Below are 18,622 nucleotides of genomic sequence, written 5' to 3'. Positions count from 1 at the left end.
TGTAAGCCATAAATAGTGATCTGCCACACAATCTTTTCAGATTCCTAGTTTATTTTTCTTTCAATTTTTATTTGTTGGCTGCCTCTGAACTACTCCTGGTCTTTTATGTATGTTAAATAGTTTTCTTTTGAAATGGGCTCCCCCACTACTAAAGGCACAAATTTGCCGACAATGCTGCCTTTTTGGATTAAATCTGCCAGGTAAGGTTTGATAATCACAGGTTAAATCTGGTTTTGGTTAAATATCTTGTGGTCTAATGTGCTATTTTTATTTTTCAGATGTTTTCTCATAAGTTGTTTATGCTTAATAATGCTGTCTGACGCTACAAAACCATTGGACTTCCCAGGTATCTAATGAACAAGAATTTCAAAATTTATTTAAGGGATACTGAAGTCTAAAATAAATTATTCATATAGTGTACCATTTAAAAATAAAACCCATTGAATTTATTAATATTGTTTTTTTTTCTTTTAAAACCTGATGGCATACTGAGGCACATGTGTCTTAAACACTGTAGCAGAATCTGCTGCCATATAGTCATCAAAACCTGCATACATACCAGTTAGCTGCAGTATAATTGTTTGTGCTTCAGTAACTTTGTAGAAGTCACACAGGCTAAATAGCTATAGTTTGCTTCCATTATTTTGGGCACTTTGTGCTGAGGGTTATCTTCTCACCTAGTTGAAGCTGCTCTGTTAACTTGGTGCACACCCAGTCCAAGTTAAACCAAGCCCCACAGTTTTAGATCTAAACTGATGCCTACAGACTCCTGTTTGTGTAATGGGTCTTCATTTGCAGGAGATGAGGGGAGTGTCTGCTTTTATTGGGTGTCCCAGCCTAACTTTATCAACAGTGCTAAATTTTGAGATTCTAGACTGGATTTTTATATTAGTATCTGTGCATATTCTTGTCTATTGCAGACAGTTATATGAAAATTGGTGTATACTGTCCCTTTAATGCTAGAGATGCATTTACCATGTGCTGCTTCAACTAGGTGAAGGAGTATGGGAGACGTTTGCTAAGGGGAGCAGTAAATGTAGGTCTGTAAAAGTGAACCATAGGTAACTAGACTGTTGAAGCTTCTGTCTTCAGAAGATGGAACGAGCTATGCAAGAAAATCAAGGCTTAAATATATAAAAAAAAAAAGTAGACCTGCTAACATTAAAGTGTGTAGATTATATTTTCCCTTGGCAACCAGCTATTTTATCCCCCCCCCCCCCCCAATCACAACCTTACTGCCTACAGGAGTGTTAACCTTTACTACTGTATTGTGGGCCTGTAAAAAAAAAAAAAAAAAAAAATCCCCCATTTTAAAGGGACAGTGGAGGCCTTGATACACACTACAGACTTTAAGACTAACCTCATTACATATCTGTCCATAATTGGCTTTAACAGAACTGCAAAACTATTAACTCTATACTGAATTAATGACAAGTGCTACTAGTATTGTCTTGAAGCTATAACTGGCTCCTCCCAAATAAGGCATGTGGCTGAAGGTTTTTTTTTTTTTTTTTTTTAAGAAAAATGGAAATTCATTTCAGATACAATTGGATATATTACAGCAGTATTGCATAGTCAAGATGCAAAATCACTGAATTTCAAAAGTTGCTCTGGGTGGCAACCACATTGTAAAGGCCTCCCGAGCCTGTTTTACAAATATGACCCAGAAAGAAGCAAGATTACACATACTACATACTAGCAGAGGGTGCTAAGGATTTAATTTTTTTGAGGCATTTTGTGTAGCCTGTGGCGTAAAATCACTGCTTTTGAATCTTTTACTGGGACACTGTGATGTTGGTAACAAATGAGGTAAAATAATTGAGTTTGTTACTGGCAGCCAAGAGAATACAATCGCTGCTGTTTTATAAAAACATATATTGCAGGTTCAAGGGTGGCACTTAAGGCAGAGGTTCATGTGACTCCACCTACTCACTGTACATGGTCACCTAAGGGTGTACAGTATCTGTTAAGGACAAATCTACTTGATGCAATATTTAGTTACTTGTTAGTGGTGCTTAATTCTCTATAGGATGTCATTCTTCTACTTGCACCTTGAGGTCTAAATATTGGCTGAAAATGTAACTTCTTGCAGGAACGGTTTCCTGTCTTGACAATGAAATCCAGTTGCAAAAACCTAAAGGAATCCGCATGACTTTGTGGGAGAATATTCGTATTGTGGGTAAGTAAAGGTGTTATGGGGTAGCCTTTTAAATTTAGGTCTTAGTAAAGGGATACTAATTTTTTTTTTTTTTTTTCTTCAGATAGAGCAGGCAACTTGCTTCTTACTAGCTTTATTTGAAACTTAAGCTTAGGAGTGGCCCATTTTTGGTTCAAAGTTTGCATTGCGCTTGGTGGCTAAATTTAGCCACCAATCAGAAAGAGCTATCTAGCGTGCTGAATCAAATGTTTCTTCTATTGTTAAAAAAAAAATATATATATCTCTATCTATCATGCAACTTTCTAATTTACTCCTATCTGAATGAGAGACTAAATTTGGGTTTAGTATCCCTTTAACTGGGAGCAATTCCTACCTTGAGATGGTAATATTAAATAGAAGTCTGCAATAGACTTATTTTGTCCCCCTTTTCCTGCAATTTCATTCTGAAATGGTTAGCTTTTCAGTTCCTGGTGGTAGTGCAGAACACTGTTATATTCCATTGGCTGCACACTTTAGTGACCTATTTATAATTGTCCCTAATAAGCCATAGCAGAAAAGGTAACCAAAGTTACAACATGGCAGCTCCCATTGTTTTATAGACTAACTTTACACTTTTTTTGTCAATATTTAAACGGATAAGGAAACTGAATATATATATAAATTTATTTTTATTTTTTTTGACTGAACTTTTCTTTGAATGCATCATTCTAACTAGCATTTATTTAGTGTTGTCCCTTTAAAACCTTAACTCTGCTGGGAAATTGTTTCATGCTGACCTGCTTGTTTTCCCATCAGACTCTACTGGCCAGGTATTGGATTGCGGGAATACTAAGGGTAAAACGCTGACTGTTCCTGACAAATGTACCATACAAGAGGTATGTTTACACTTTAACATTAGCCTGTAAGAATACTTTAAAGGGACCTGAAACATTTATCTTTCATGATGGCAAATAGAAAATAACATTTTAAACAATTTTCCAATTTACTTTTCATTCGGCATCATTTGAATAAACGGCAAGGCATGTGTGTACAGCCATCAATCAGCTCCTGAGCCTACCTAGGTAATTCTCTTGGAATGCTTTGTTGAAAAGCATAAACTAATTAGAGGAGTCTCCAATTTACTTTTTTTTATCTATCTGAATAAAAGAACAAAATGAGGTTTATAATGTCCTATTTAATATTACATTTTGCATGTAACTAGTGGCAATTTTGTAGCTGTGCCCAGTTGACACATCACTGGGACAATTAATTTTTATGATTCATAGTTAATGTATGAGCTACACTATCACAGATTTATGCTTAAACCGTTGGTCTGCAGATTTGACAGTAAAATCAAACTTTCATGGCTCAGTTTGCAATTGACTTTATGATTAAATGTGCCTTGTTTTTGGTATTTGAATAACATACCTAAATAGGATTTAGCAGCTCACTGCTGGGACCTAACTCATTTCACTGTTCAGTGGAAAAAACAAATAGATCTAAGTTTGAGATTAGGTAATCTATACATCTTTCTATAGATCTAATAACAATCTTGGTTGAATAACTCTAATTACTCCCAAAAACCTAAGTTAATTGCAGAATAATATGTTGTGCTTTCTAGATATGTGATTTTATGAAACCACTGGTGGTATAGTGAAGATTTGATTTTTAACATAGAGAATCTTGTTTTAAAATTGGGAATATTTTCCTAATGTGGACATAACTTAATAGCAGCAAAGAACCTGGAATAAAAGTCCTTCAAATTTATCAGGCATAAAAAAACTTGTTTTAAAAGGGGACAAAGTATCTATAGTTCCATTCACGTGCCTGTATGGTCTGATGTTTACAAGTGCCCTATAGCCACTGATACTTACCCCACTTGTTCTGGGTAATGCAGGTATCCCAAAAGATAAACACCAACCTCATGGCAGTTATGCTCACCCCCTGTTGGTGTAGTTCTTGTGCGGCTGCCATGTATTCCTTTCAAACTATCTCTCTCCTTGTGGGTGAAGTGCTATGAATGTAATTGCGTTCTGGGGGAGTGGTAGTATCTCTTCAGTCTAGGGATTGCTTGTTTAATCCTGGTATCTGAGAATAGATAGTATCCAGAGTGCTCTCCAAGAAAATGGTATTCTCAAAAGTGTTTCAGTCTAACATCTATACGTTTCAGCTGCCAAACAGCCTTTATCAAGATGCTCCTCAGTATTTATTTAGCAATTAAATACCCTTCAAGTGCTGTTAGTAATTTCCATTGTTGCTGGGTCTTAAAATCCATTAGAATTTTATATGCAATATAAGTCTAGGAAACCTAATGGATTTTAAGACCCGGCAACAATGGAAATTACTAACAGCACTTGAAGGGTATTTAATTGCTAAATACGGAGGAGCATCTTGATAAAGGCTGTTTGGCAGCTGAAACGCGTAGATGTTAGACTGAAACCCTTTTGAGGATACTATCTTAACAGATACCAGGATTAAACAAGCGGTCCCTAGCCTGAACATACTACCACTTCACCCAGGAGAAGAGGTTTGTTTGGGAGGAATACACGGAAGCCGCACAAGAAAAAATACAAACGCGCCAAAAGGTGGTGAGCGTAACAGCCATGATGTTGGTTTTTATCTTTTGGGATACCTGCACAACCCGGAATAACAAGTAGGGTAAGGGTATCAGAGTGGCTATAGGGCACTTGTAAACATCAGACCATACATACCAAGAAATATACACGTGAATAGGAACTATAGATACTTTGTCCCCTTTTGAAACAAGTTTATTATATGCTCAATAAATTTAAGGACATTTATTCCAGGTTCTTTGCTGCTAACTTGATTCTATTTTTGCTGCTATTAAGTTATGTCCACATTGGGGAAATATTTCCAATTTTTAAACGAGATTCTCTACAGATTTTATGAAACCACTGGTAGTATAGTGAATATTTGCTTTTCACATACTTCCTGCATATATGTGAATAAACCAAATTTTATTCTCTTTACTATTCGGCAAAGGATTCCAGAGAACAAAACAAACACAAAAAATGGAAAGTTGTTAAAATTAACTTTCGTGATTGAGAGAATTAAACTTACATTTTTATATGTATTTGGTTTTATTTATAGTTTAGGCCCACCAATTTAAATTTGTCTTAACACTTCCTTTTTCTATACTGAGGTTTCTATGGTCCTTCACCAGTATGTGAATACATGTAACAGTCTGGCTTATGTTCAGTAAATGCTTTTGATTACATAGAGCATCTTTATAAAACTTCTGGATTGAACAAGCAATTTGATTTGCCTTTCTAAAAAGGAAGCAAAACAAATATAAAATTAGGTTGATTTAGCAACCTAATTTTATTAGACACAAAGATTTTTTAGTTATCTGAAGTCTCACTGACTAAACACTTTAATATTGAGAAATCTTCACCTTAATGCACTTTTTTATTTCCACAATAGTTGCTTGAGTTTAAATTTGATTTAGCAATTTTTTGTATAATTCAGACAAGATTTGAATCCTGCTTGTTACTCATATCTTTCTACTTGTGTGCAGGCAGGAAGACGTGTATTGCATTTGGCGATAAATACCACCAAAGAACAAACTACTTATAGGGTTGTATGCTTTGATGCCCAAGATGATGAGGTGCCACAAGCGGCGGATGTCACCTGTGGAGACTCTAAATTTACAGTAATTTTAGTTACTTAGTTTGGTATTTCCCTAAACCTTGTTTCAAGCTTTTTTTTTTTTATGATGTATTTCCTTTTCTCCCAAGGCTAAAATCCCCAGAACACTCTATGGATTTGATGATGAGGTATGTAGATTAATCGGCATAAGTCTAACCCTAACTGGTCACAGCAAAGGAAACCTTTTATTTTTTTTTGGGGGGGTGTCTCATGGATTGCAAACATAAGTTGGGTTTTTATATATTGAGAAAAAAAATAAACAATCTTTCCTTAATTTGCAGACTGTTGTTCCTATCAAACACCCTTACTGGACCATATCAATTAAAGGTGCCAACCCTGAAACCATGTCTCTAGCAGAAGCCAAAAAAGCAGGATATGAAATCTTAAGCGATGTAAGCAACTTCATAATCCAGGCTCCATACAATGCTCCTGGTATCAGATCATGGAACGTAAGTTAAAATGTATTTTTTTTATTTATATTTTTTTTTCTCTCCCCCAAGTTAAGCAACTGAAATTAAATTTTTATAAACTGGTCCTCATGTAGGTTGAAAATCAGATGACATACACTGGTAACATCAAACTGTCTTCTCGCTATCAGTCTCAAAGCATTGTCATAGAGGTGGCAATCATTTGTTACAAAGGTAAAGCCTATTTCTTAAACGGAACACAACCTCTAGCATCCATTCTAATAGGAATGTTAAAGCTTTGCCTTTTTGAATAGGCCCTCCCATCTGCAATAATACGTACATGATGATAAAGATGCCAAACTTCGGTGGTGTCCTGGCCGGACTTGAACTGGATAATGTACAACTTCCCATGAGTGCCTCAGCTCTTCAGCAAAAAGGATTCATTGTGGATACTAGAAATGGTATCTGGTTATACATTAAAAGCAGTATATTAAAGGTAAATCCATCCTTAACTGTCTGGGTGGACTGGTCATGTTTAGTTAAATTTAGAACACTAACTTTTTTTTTTTTCTTCTCTACAGAGAGATGGAAATACCAGTTACCTAAATTCACTATTGGCCTACTTTAATTTAGATGATTCAATTATACCAATGCTTATCAATGCAAAATGTGTAAATGATCAAAATCCCCCATGTAAGTATTGAATTAAAAAAACACACAGCCTTGCACCATGCCTGACAATCCATTTAAAGGTTCATAAAACAGTATGAACTAACATAAGTTTCTAATATATAATGCAGCTTAAACTTACTTGCAAAATAATTTTTTTTAACCCTCAAAGCATTTAAGGCATAGTTTTGTCTGCAGCAAGCTAACCCTTGCACATTTCCATATGGAAGGTACTATCCAGGCCATAGCTATGGCAGAATGCACTTGCACAGTAGTAATCAAGTCGCTTGATACCTGACTAAAGCAGTTCACAGTAATTAAGAAGCTTTCACAAAGCCTTTGGCACCAAACAATAGCAGTACCTGCTGTCCCTCGACCCCCACATCACATAAGTAATTATCCTCATGTGCACTCTTTGTTACATGATACCTCAGGGTTTGGAATTAGGACACTGATAAAGAGGGTAGAGCAGGCTACATTTTGCAACACTAAAGTAAGGAATTTTGCAGATTTCTGGAAATGTTGTTAAAATATTAGGTTAACCCTCTTATAATATGCACAACTCAATGTTTTATGGCTGAAAAATGCTTTAGAGTACAGCAGACCAGGTTTTTTTTTTTTTAGGATATCAAGGTAAAAAACTGCCTGAACCACTTACAAGGGCTCCTGGTCTCTGGCCCTGTAGGCTAAGTGTTGGTGTTAACCATATCAGTATGTATGTGTGTGTGTATATGTGTGTGTGTGTGTGTGTGTGTATATATATATATATATATATATTTATTTTTTTTCCCCTCCAGGGGCTACATGTACAACAGATGGGAATATGAGATTTGAAGTACTTGATTCAATAACAAGTCCACCCTTAGACTTGACTACTGTGAGATTGGGAGATAATACCTGCAAACCAAATACTACGTTTAAGAATAGGCTGATCTTCAATGTACCTCTGAATGCTTGTGGCACTAAAGTGAAGGTAAAAAATGTCTACTGGAATAGCTAGTGAGTGTGTACTTTATTAAACTTTTTTTTTTTTTTCCCTCACCCCCCAGTTTATAGACAATTATGCCATATTTGAAAATGAATTGTATGCATTCTGGAATGATGCTAGACTAAGAAGAATTTCAAGAGACAGCGACTATAGGTATGTTTCTCTTAATGCTTTTGTGATTTCCAGACATGTAATTTAAACTTAACTCCTTGCTAAGCCCAGGGATGGTTCTAGACCACAACTCCACCAAAAAAATCTAGTCCACTTGGCTAGAGGGCAGCTGGATGAATAGGGGTACATAAAACCACCTAGATGCCCCAATAGAATGCATAGTAATGTTCTCTTAACTTAGACATTTAAAAGAGCATTTGTTCCCTTGTTACTCAGTCATAGGCCCCTATTTATCAAAGGTCTTGCAGACCTGATCTGACAGGCTGGATCAGATCCGCAAGACCTCGCTAAATGCAGAGAGCAATACGCTCTCCACATTTAACATTGCACCAGCAGCTCACAAGAGCTGCTGGTGCAACGCCACCCCCTGCTGACTCGCGGCCAATCGGCCGCCAGCAGGGAGATGTCAATTAACCAGATCGGGTTGATTTCCAGCGATTCCTGTCCGCCTGCTCAGAGCAGGCGGACAGGGTTATGGAGCAGCGGTCTTTAGGCCGCTGCTTCATAACTTGTGTTTCTGGCGAGTCTGAAGACTCTCCAGAAACACGGCCCTTCAAGCTCTGTACGGAGCTTGATAAATATGGGCCTTATTGTGTTCTTACAAACCTGTGAGTTTCTTTGTTTTCTGTTAAACTGCATATTTATCCGGTCTTTCTATGACTTAACATCTTGCAGGGTGACAGTTCGATGTTACTACAGAAGTCTCTCTAATGCAACAGTGATTGTAAATGTGGCAACACTTCCGCCCCCTGTATCTTCCAAAAGTGATGGTCCACTCTCTCTTATACTCGACCTTTATCCAGGTATAATTGAACACCTTGACAGAACATAGTATGACATGATAAAAACATGCTTGGCAGATATAGATGGTTTACTTTTTTTTTTTTTTTTTTGTAGATGACGCCTACACAAGTCCCTATAGTAGCTTTCTGTATCCAATTGTGAAGACTTTGCGTGACCCAATATACCTGGAAGTACAACTTCTGAACCGCAATGACCCAAATATTGAACTAGTCCTGGATGACTGTTGGGCAACAATGTCAAAAGATCCAAATACTTTGCCAAAATGGGGTATTCTTGTTGATGGGTATGAACTTAATCTTTGCAAATTAAATTTTAATGGACTAAAAAGTAACACATTAAGGATAACAAGACTAAATATTCTCTTTAAAACTGGTGTAACTTCTATTTAAGTAGTAACTTATTTCCTTTTCTCCAGATGCCCAGTATATGAGGATAGTAGCATAACTGTGCTTCATCGTGTTGGCTCTAATGTGCCACTACCAAGTTACAGGAAATGGTTTGAAGTCAAAACATTCTCTTTTGTGTCCAATGGGGAAGCCACAACAAACTTGGTGAGTTTCCTTTCAGACTAAATGAGCAATCTGTGTTTTTTTTTTTTTTTTTTGTTTTTTTTGTTTTTTAAAAACAAAACCTTTCTGGAACTACTAAATTTTGCTCTCCATCTATAGGAAAGATTTTTTATTTATGAACTAATTTTCAAGGTCTTAAAGGTTGTGACCATTTGTTTTTTAAAGGATTCTATTAAGATTAACTACTGACCACCCTTGCTAAATTCTAACCATGTGTGTGGTTTAAAAAAAAAACTAAATTCTCATTGAAACTGCATAAATGAGTAAGCGTTCATGATACAGAGCATGTAAATTTTAACAACTTTTCAGCAAATTGTTGAACAATGCAAAATTTACAATAGAAAATGAAATTAACTTTCCAATTTACTTCTATCTGAATAATGAACAATTGGTTGGATTTATTTTTTTGACATGTTGGATTTTAAATTTAATATCATGTTTGTCTGACATTGTGCCTTAAATTTTTTTTTTTTTAGATTTACTTCCATTGCAGTGCTATAGTTTGTGACACAACATCACCTGACTCTCCACTTTGCACAAAGATCTGTCCAGTGGCCAGAAGAAGAAGAGGTAAGTTCCAGGGTTTTTTTTTTGTTTATTTAAAATGGAAGTGCAGAACACTTAGTCCACACAGCCATTGGTTGCTCACTCTAGTGACCTATTTATAACTGTCCTTAATTGAACAGAGCAGCTCCCATTGTTTTATTGACACTAAAACTTTACTTTTGTCAATATTTAAACAACTAATTAAAAACCTCAGACTAATTTCTTTAAATGCATCATTCTAACAAGCATTTATTTAGAGGTTTTTTTTTTTTGTAACTTCTTTAAGGTTCTGAGTAAGACTAGGTCAATGGGTTGTCCTACTTGCTAGCTTCCCAGGTCCTGAGATGAGAACTTAGCTAAAATGTTTTTTCTCTCCAAAAAGGTGTTAGAGAATTACTGACCTTAGCTTCAGAGTAATTTGTGTTTCCATCATTGAATGGACAATTTAATTTTTGTATTTCTTAAATAGGATGACATTTATCTGAACCTGCAACTGCAGTCTGGAGCAAAAACCAAATTTAAGTTCTTAAATGGCCGTGATTCCACTAGTTTTAAAGGGACAGTGTATTGTAAAACTGGTTTCTTTGTTTCCTTTAAAAAAAAGTTATACTGTAAGTGCCTCTTTAGGGTTATTTGTGTGACAGCTGGTGTTGCTAATTGAAAACACAACAAAATGGACTGACCTTGCAGGGAGAGTAGATAACATAATCCTGTCTTATCTCACCAATACTTTAGAGAGAATGGAATCTGTCCCACCCCACTAAGGTGTGTTTGGGTTTTTATAACCTTTTTCTATAACCAGTACTTGTATCCCCACCTATTAATTTGCCTACATAAAAGGCAGTGATTTTAAATTAAAATAGTATTTTAATAGTTAATTTCATCTATTAAACACCCCAGGAGGTAAAATTGTTTGGGAACACATTATGAAGAGACAAAAATCAGTGCATTGCTCATTTAAGGGAGTAGAACATGAGCGCTAGTTTTGCAAAGCTTTGTTAAATAAAGCATGTGCTATGTTTTTATATGTAATGTTCCCACGCAGACGTGAGCTTGAACAAAGAATCTACTCTTGTGAGTCTCCCAGGCCCAATAAAATTTCTGGATCCAGACAGCCGTGTGCAACAATATGAAGGTAAGAAAACTAAAATGTTTAAACTTCTCCATAATATACAGCTATTCAGCTAATAACTATCATTCTCATCCTAGATCATGCTAATGTCGTCATGGAGCAGTTGGTTACGGTCGTTTTGCCTCTTATTGGAATGTCTGCTGTAATTGTCTTGGCAGTTGTTGTCATTTTGGTTTTTAAATGGAAACGCACAAATGTTACACTAAGCACTTTCTAATAAAATGTGTAATTGCTATCTGGTCTTGACTGTTCAGTTCTAACTCCCCCCCCCCCCCCCCCTCAACTATAGATTTTAGTTTAGTCATTTTATGCCTCTCACCATACACAATCCGTATTGAAAGCAAAACCTAGGTACTCAGGCTAATTTCTAAGCCCTTGAATGAGTTTCAGGTTTTTAACAGCTAGAGGGTGTTCATGTGTTACAAATATATAAAATTTTGCTTACGCCACTGGCTTAAATTTGGGTCTGTAAAAAAACTGAGATAAGGGGTCAGTCTGCAGAGGCTTGGATACAAGGTAACCAGAGATAAATAAGTATTATAACTGGTTAACCAAAAGTGGGGAATGGGTAATTTAGAAATTGTGTTTTAAAAGATGGATAATCCCTTGAGTAGAATGTCCTTTAAAGGGACATAAAACAAGTTGAGAGAGACAAAATAATAAATGTACTTTAATGACTTTACCTGCAATTTTATACTTGCATGTCACTAACCCTTAAGTTTCTAAATTGAAGAGCTCTATATTCACTCACTCTTTCCTTTTATGGATGTAGCTATAGCCAACTTTGCTTTGGTAAAATGCAGAAGTGAAATAGGGGAATATCTGATGGAACATGCCTAGATGCTGTTAACATACAATGCCTGTGTCTAAACACTTAGGGGGTGGAGTTAGCTGCTCCAGACAGCACAGCTTTGTAACCTAATTTTCCTTTTTGAAAACTATTAACATACTTGCCAGCAATTGATTACTATTTTTACTTAGCCATTTTAGTATATGCACAGAACTCAATCTGGTTTTTATTTATCACGTTTCACAATAGCCAGTACATTAAAGGAGCATATCAATCTGGTAGACATTTGTTCTAAAGTAGGTTACACTTTGGGCTACTGTGCTACTTTCTGCATGGACACCCCATACTAATTTCATGTGTTTAAGCCACTCATTGCTGAAAGGTGCATAGGATTAAGTACATAGCCTTAAAGGGACACTAAAGTCCAAATTAAAATGACATGCCCTATCAGAATTATTAAAGGTTAAACAAACTTCCAATTTAGGTTTAGAAAATTTACTTTCCTCCATTGGGTTTCATTGCAAGCTTATTTCTAAGCCCTTAAAGGCTGCCTCTTGTTGAAATGCATTTCAGTTCTTAACAGCTAGAAGGTTAGTTCATGTGTGACATATAGATGACATTGTGCTCTATAGGAGTCAGGTCTTTTAACAGAAAAATAAAAAGTATGTGTTGGTTATGCAAACCTGGGGAATGGTAAAGGGAATAACTTTTAAAATACTAAAACTTTTGGTGTACTGTCGCTTTATTCTCAATAGACAAACATAGAGCTCTTAAGTATGACTGTACTACCTGACTTTAAACATGACACTGATTAACTGACTTGTGGCATCCTATGACAAACTTAATCCCTACTAGACCACACAAACTCAAAGCGGTGTCCATCGGGAGATTCATGAAATTAGTACACAAGCCTCAATATGAGTAATGCCAAGTGTCAGCTGAAGTGGTGTAAAGCATGGTGTCACTGGACTCAGGAGCAATGGAAATGGTTCATATCTGGAGGGATGGACCATGCTTCACCCTAGCAGTCTGATGGAAGGATCTGGGTGGGGCAGATGCTGTGCATAGTGTTATCCATGACTGTGTGGAGGAACAGAGTGGCCTGCACTGGAATGCTTATAGCAAGCCTGACCTTCTCATCCAACATTATTGCCTGACCTCAAATATATATATATATAGTGAATATTAGAAGGAAACAATCTAAAAATTCTAAGAGATGTGCAAAGAGCACTCAATGTAAACCTCTTAAACATGAAAGTAAAACATTCATACTGCAGCAAAAATCTTCATATTACACGTTCCACCCTTGGCTTAACTGTGATCTCAATTTTCTTAAGGTGGTCTGTCAATGTTGCTGTTGGCAAAGCAATCACTTTATGGTAGCGGTGATGGGAGTTGGCGGTTTAGATACAGAGATTGTAGTAAAAAAAGCAATAGCTGCTTTTGTAGTAAGTTACATATAGACTACCTTTTGGCACATTGACAGTCTGCAAGTATAAAATTCCTCTAAATGTGATTGCATAAATAGAAAACGTTTAAAGTATTACGTTTTTGTAAAAAGCTTCCGTTTTCAATCTGTGCCATACGGCCATAGTGGCATTTTATCTACTGGGCAGGTTTACATTTGCATGTGAAGGTGAAGTGTTTAGATTTGTGTTTTAACATTGAAAATACAAAGCCATTTTATACTTTGGTGGTTTCCCAAAAACAAGTAACAAATACCTCTAGTTTCATAACCTGTACTAAAGTATGAGCTCTGATTAGCAGGGGGTTCCTCTAGCTAGCGTTTTAGACTTTACCAAAGTAATGCAACCTTTTAAACTGTCCTAGGCATCAGTTTCCAGGAGATGAATGGCAATGTTTTAGTTTAAATTTTCCTTATGTTCATTATAGGGACTTTTATGCCCCTTTAACATACTGGAAGTTGGGGGTCTTAACCAAAATAATACATTGTTATATATTTCATACATAGTGAGAGATTTTCACCAACAGCAATGTGCAAGTATACATGAAAGGAGCAGGAAAATCAAACTTGTATGAATCAGAGTAATGACTTTTTTTTTTTTTAATTCGCTTGTCAAACTTAAAGGGACAGTCAAGTCCAAAAAAAACTCATGTTTCAAATAGGGCATGTCATTTTGAACAACTTTCCAATTTACTTTCATCACCAATTTTGCTTTGTTCTTTTGGTGGTATTAGTTGAAAGCTAGACCTAGGAAGGCTCATAATTGCTAAGCCCTTGAAGGCCGCTTCTAATCACATGCTTTTGTATTTGTTTTTCACAGCAGGGGAGAGCTAGTTCATGTAAACCCTATAGATAACATTGTGAGCACGCCCGTGAATTGTGGCAGACACTGCACTAATTGTCTAAAATAAAAGTCAATAAAATGTCATGTGATCAGGGGGCTGTCAGAAGATGTTTAGATACAAGTTAATCACAGAGGCAAAAAGTGTATTATAACTGTTGGTTTTGCAAAACTGGGAAATGGGTAATAAAGGGATTATCTATCTTCTAAAACAACAACAATTCTATGGTAGACTGTCCCTTTAAAGGAACCCTAAAGTGAAAATTGAATGCTCATAATTAAGAGCATAATTTTTAAGACTCCAAATTACTTCTATTATCACATTTTGCAGTCTTATATATTCATACTTTCTGGAGAACAAAATCCTGAGCATGTGCACAAGCTCACAGGGTATATGTATACTAATCTATGATTGGCTGATGTCTCACATAATACAGGAAGCTGGCAAATGGGGAGAATAAAAAAAATCTACTGCTTTGAAATTCAGTGTGTCATTGCATTATCTTTTAATTATGTACAGGTAATTATGTAAGTCTACAGTATTTAGTGGTCCTTTAAAGGGGCAGTCAAGTCCAAAATAAACTTTCATGATTTAAATAGGGCATGTCATTTAAAACAACTTTCCAATTTTTACTTTTATCACCAATTTTGCTTTGTTTTCTTGGTATTCTTAGTTGAAAGCTAAACCTAGGAGGTTTATATGCTAATTTCTTAGACCTTGAAGACTGCCTCTTATCTGAATGCATTTTGACCACTAGAGGGCATTAGTTCATGTGTTTAATATAGATAACATTGAGCTCATGCACATGGAGTTACCCTGAAGTAAGCACTGATTGTCTGTCTAAAATGCAAGTCAGTCAAAAGAACTGAAATAAAGGGGCAGTTTGCAGAGGTTTAGATACAAGGTAATCACAACAGTAAAAAGTGTTGGTTATGCAAAACTGGGGAATGGGTAATAAAGGGATTTTCTTTCTTTTTAAACAACAAATTCTGGCGTTGACTGTCCCTTTAATATCCTTTATTGAAAATAATATGCTTCTATCCTCAGCAGAACCAATACATTACTGGGAGCTAGCCTGTGCTTAGTGTTTAAGTTTGTCTCGTCATTTGCTCACCAAATATGTTCGGCTAGCTCCCAGTAGTGCACTACTGCTCTGGAGCGGACTCCCTTTGCAGCAGGGGTTAAGAACAGTTATATGCATGCAATGGCACAATAATAAATTAATGTAGTGGTTTATTTTTGTACATTTCTGACTCTCACTTGCTGATAGGCTGCACTACCCCCTGATTTTATTACAAGGACAGAGACTAATATTTTGCAATAACTTTCCATTTACTGAGCAGACAGCAATTAAAAGCATTGAAAAATTTGAATAAATAATGCAGAAAAATTCAACCAATGATATCACAGTAACAGGTTATGCAACCAGATAACAGCCAATAATATCACAACCAAAGGTATAAGAGGTAACAGTCCAAACAGCTAATCCTCTTTTCATTTTGCTGAACAGACGTTGAGTATTATTTGAATTTCATTTTTTAAATAAAATAAATTGCGCTTTCTTCATTTGTTTTTATTATTATTTGTTTTATGCATATTTTCTTTTTATCTTGTTTTTTCCAACTTTTCACCCCTATAGCGTTTTTGTTTACACAATATATTACTTATCTGTAATTGATAATCCTTGTGACAGTTTGTTAAATATATTGGGTATTTGTTTATAATCACTTTAATTATCATTTTCGTTCGTTTCCTTTACTCCCTGTTGCTCCGTTGCCTCTTACCTCCTTTGTCAGGCTTTTCTTCACTGTCGGCTACTTTCTCCGCCCCCCTGTTAGTGACGCATCACTTTTTTCTTTTCCCGCCCTCAGACCCGCCTCAGCCTGTCAGCTGCAATATTCCCCCTCTGGTTCTCATTAGATTTTGGGTTTGGCAACTTTTGTTGCAAATCGTTTTTTATTTTTTCAAAGTGTATCTTATTTTACTTGTCTAATATCTCTTAGCCTGCCAATTTTTCAAACAATAGTTTAGCTGTGTGGTTTTCTTGTCAGCCTTTAGTTCACAAGGTCCTAGATTTGATTCCCCATATTTCCAACAAAGATATTTAATTTAAAGCTTAAATTATATATTTAAAAAAATTGATATAAATCTAAATTCATATATTATTTTAAAATGTCTAATGAAAACATATCTGAAGTTTCTAATAAATCTTTGCAAGACATTATGTCTTCTATGACTTGTCTTCAGCAACAAATTCAGTCTGTCATGGCTGCAGTTAATTTCTCTGGCACTATCCCCAAAAAAGTGACATGTAAAAGAAAACATTTAAATTCTAATACTAATGATAACTCTTCTGTCATTTCTACTGACAAATTAAATAAGTCTGTCTAATTCAGACAATGAGTCCGCGCTTATAAATTTTTTTGAAAATTATTCCTCTGGGGATTCTGATACCACTTCTTTTATAACCAGAAAACAAAAACCTAAGCTCAAAATTGATGTTGACTCTGATTCAACAACTGAGTCTAACGACTCCTATACTTCTGATAAAATTTATGATGATAAAGATTCAATTTTTGAGGATGTTTCGGACTCATCGTCCTCTGATGACGATTCCCCTAAATATAAGAGATCTAAAAAGTCTAAGTCCAAAAAACCTAGATTATTAGCTAATGCTGAGGAATCTTATTTAGATCCGGATGATATAGAACATCCCAGGTCATCTAATTGGAGAGCATCAAAAAGAGTATCCAAATTTATTGCTTTCTATATAAGAAGACCCCTTTCTAAAAAATCTAAAAGTATTTTAAGGGCGGAATGTCCTAGACCAGAGTTACCCAGTTTGGCCCATGCCACTCCAGAAATTGACCTCAATTTATTGAAGTTTATTGGATCAAAAAATGTTAATATCAGAAAAGGACCTGACAGGTTTTTAAAGGCCTGTCAGGATAAATTGCTGGATACTCTAGGTCCAGTGACTAAATTATTGGAATTATCTGAGGATGTAATTTCAAAAAATTCTCAAGTTGATCCTGTTGTGATTAAACAATGGGTTCAGCGATTGGTGTATTTAATTGGAGATTCCAACTCTGCCTTATCCTGTCAAAGAAGGAGAATTTTACTTAGGAAGATTGAGCCCAAATTGTCAGACTTTGCCCCCAAAGAGATGGGTAGAAAAACTAAAGGCTTTTTATTTGGAGATGCAAGACTAAAAGAACTGTCCAATTATGTTTCATCCCTAAATTCACTTAATAAAATTAAAACTCAAACAAAGAAAATATTCAATCAAAACAATAGAGTTTTTGACAGGGCTGGGAAAGGAAGGGGCCGCTTTCCTGGCCGTTCAGCATTCTCCTCAAGGCCCTTCTACCAAAACAACCAAGTACCATCAACTTCTTTCAACAACTTCTTTCCTACAAGAGGCAGACAATGGCCAACAAGATCATTTAGAGGAAGACCTTCTAGAAGACCTTTCTCAAGTAAGTTTGAACACTTATCATTTCATACCTTTTTCCCCTCAAAAAGTAGGAGGCAGACTTGCCCTATTTATTCACAATTGGAAGAGTATAACACAAGACCCATGGATACTCCAATCAGTATCAGGTCTCCATCTAAATTTCATATCAATTCCTTATCAGTCTGTTCCTCCAAATCCAATATTCTTCTCCCTTTCAGACTATCTTCTACTAGACCAAGAGATATCAAATTTAGACAAAAAACAAGCTATAGAACTAGCTCCATCAGGAAAAGATTCTTTCATCAGCAATATGTTTCTGGTAAAAAAGAAAGAAGGATCTTTTCGCCCTGTTATAAATCTAAGAAATCTAAATTTTCATCTAGAGTACAATCATTTCAAAATGGAGGGAATTCATCTCCTCAGAGACTGTCTCTTTTCCAAGGATTGGTTAGTTTGTTTAGATTTGAAAGATGCTTATCTTTCTTTCCCCATTCATCATTCTTTCAGGAATTTTTTGAGATTTCTATGGAAAAACAACCTTTGGCAATTTACATGCCTTCCTTTTGGGCTTTCTTCTGCACCTTGGGCATTTACAAAAATTCTTCGTCCTGTAGTTGCTTGGCTTCGAATGAGAGGTGTTCGCCTTATAATTTATTTGGACGATATCCTTATCATGCATCAGGATCGTCATTGTTTGATTTCTCATCTCAAACTAACTATAAATCTCCTTCAGAATTTAGGATTTGTTATCAATTTCGTCAAATCAGAGATCCATCCTTCTCAGTCTCTAAAATTTCTGAGATTTCTTATAGATTCACAATCTGCAACTTTGAGTCTTCCTTCAGACAAAATCAACAAAATCAAGAAAGAGATATCTTACCTTCTCAAGAGACCTTTCTTTCCAATTCGGACCTTAGCCCGTATTATTGGTCTTCTTTCCTCATCTATTCAAGCAATTTTCCCGGCTCCCCTTCAT

The 18,622-nt window shown here is 35.8% G+C and overlaps 1 protein-coding gene across 1 annotated transcript; it reads left to right on the top strand.

The window, feature by feature from the left end:
* The first annotated feature begins 309 nt into the window (after window positions 1-309).
* LOC128641733 (zona pellucida sperm-binding protein 2-like) lies at window positions 310-11,327 on the top strand. The gene is made up of 18 exons (XM_053694258.1): window positions 310-346; window positions 2,093-2,179; window positions 2,954-3,033; window positions 5,676-5,810; window positions 5,896-5,934; window positions 6,088-6,255; window positions 6,351-6,447; window positions 6,528-6,709; window positions 6,795-6,906; window positions 7,680-7,855; window positions 7,932-8,023; window positions 8,717-8,844; window positions 8,939-9,128; window positions 9,261-9,396; window positions 9,891-9,984; window positions 10,895-10,904; window positions 11,013-11,095; window positions 11,170-11,327. Exons 1-18 carry the CDS (start codon window positions 310-312, stop codon window positions 11,307-11,309), a joined length of 1,986 nt encoding a protein of 661 aa, XP_053550233.1. The 3' UTR covers window positions 11,310-11,327.
* The last annotated feature ends 7,295 nt before the right edge of the window (window positions 11,328-18,622 follow it).

The sequence above is a fragment of the Bombina bombina genome, chromosome 11, assembly GCF_027579735.1.
Source record: "Bombina bombina isolate aBomBom1 chromosome 11, aBomBom1.pri, whole genome shotgun sequence".
In the NCBI taxonomy this organism is placed as follows: Eukaryota; Metazoa; Chordata; class Amphibia; order Anura; family Bombinatoridae; genus Bombina; species Bombina bombina.
This window is presented reverse-complemented; position numbering and strand designations above follow the sequence as displayed.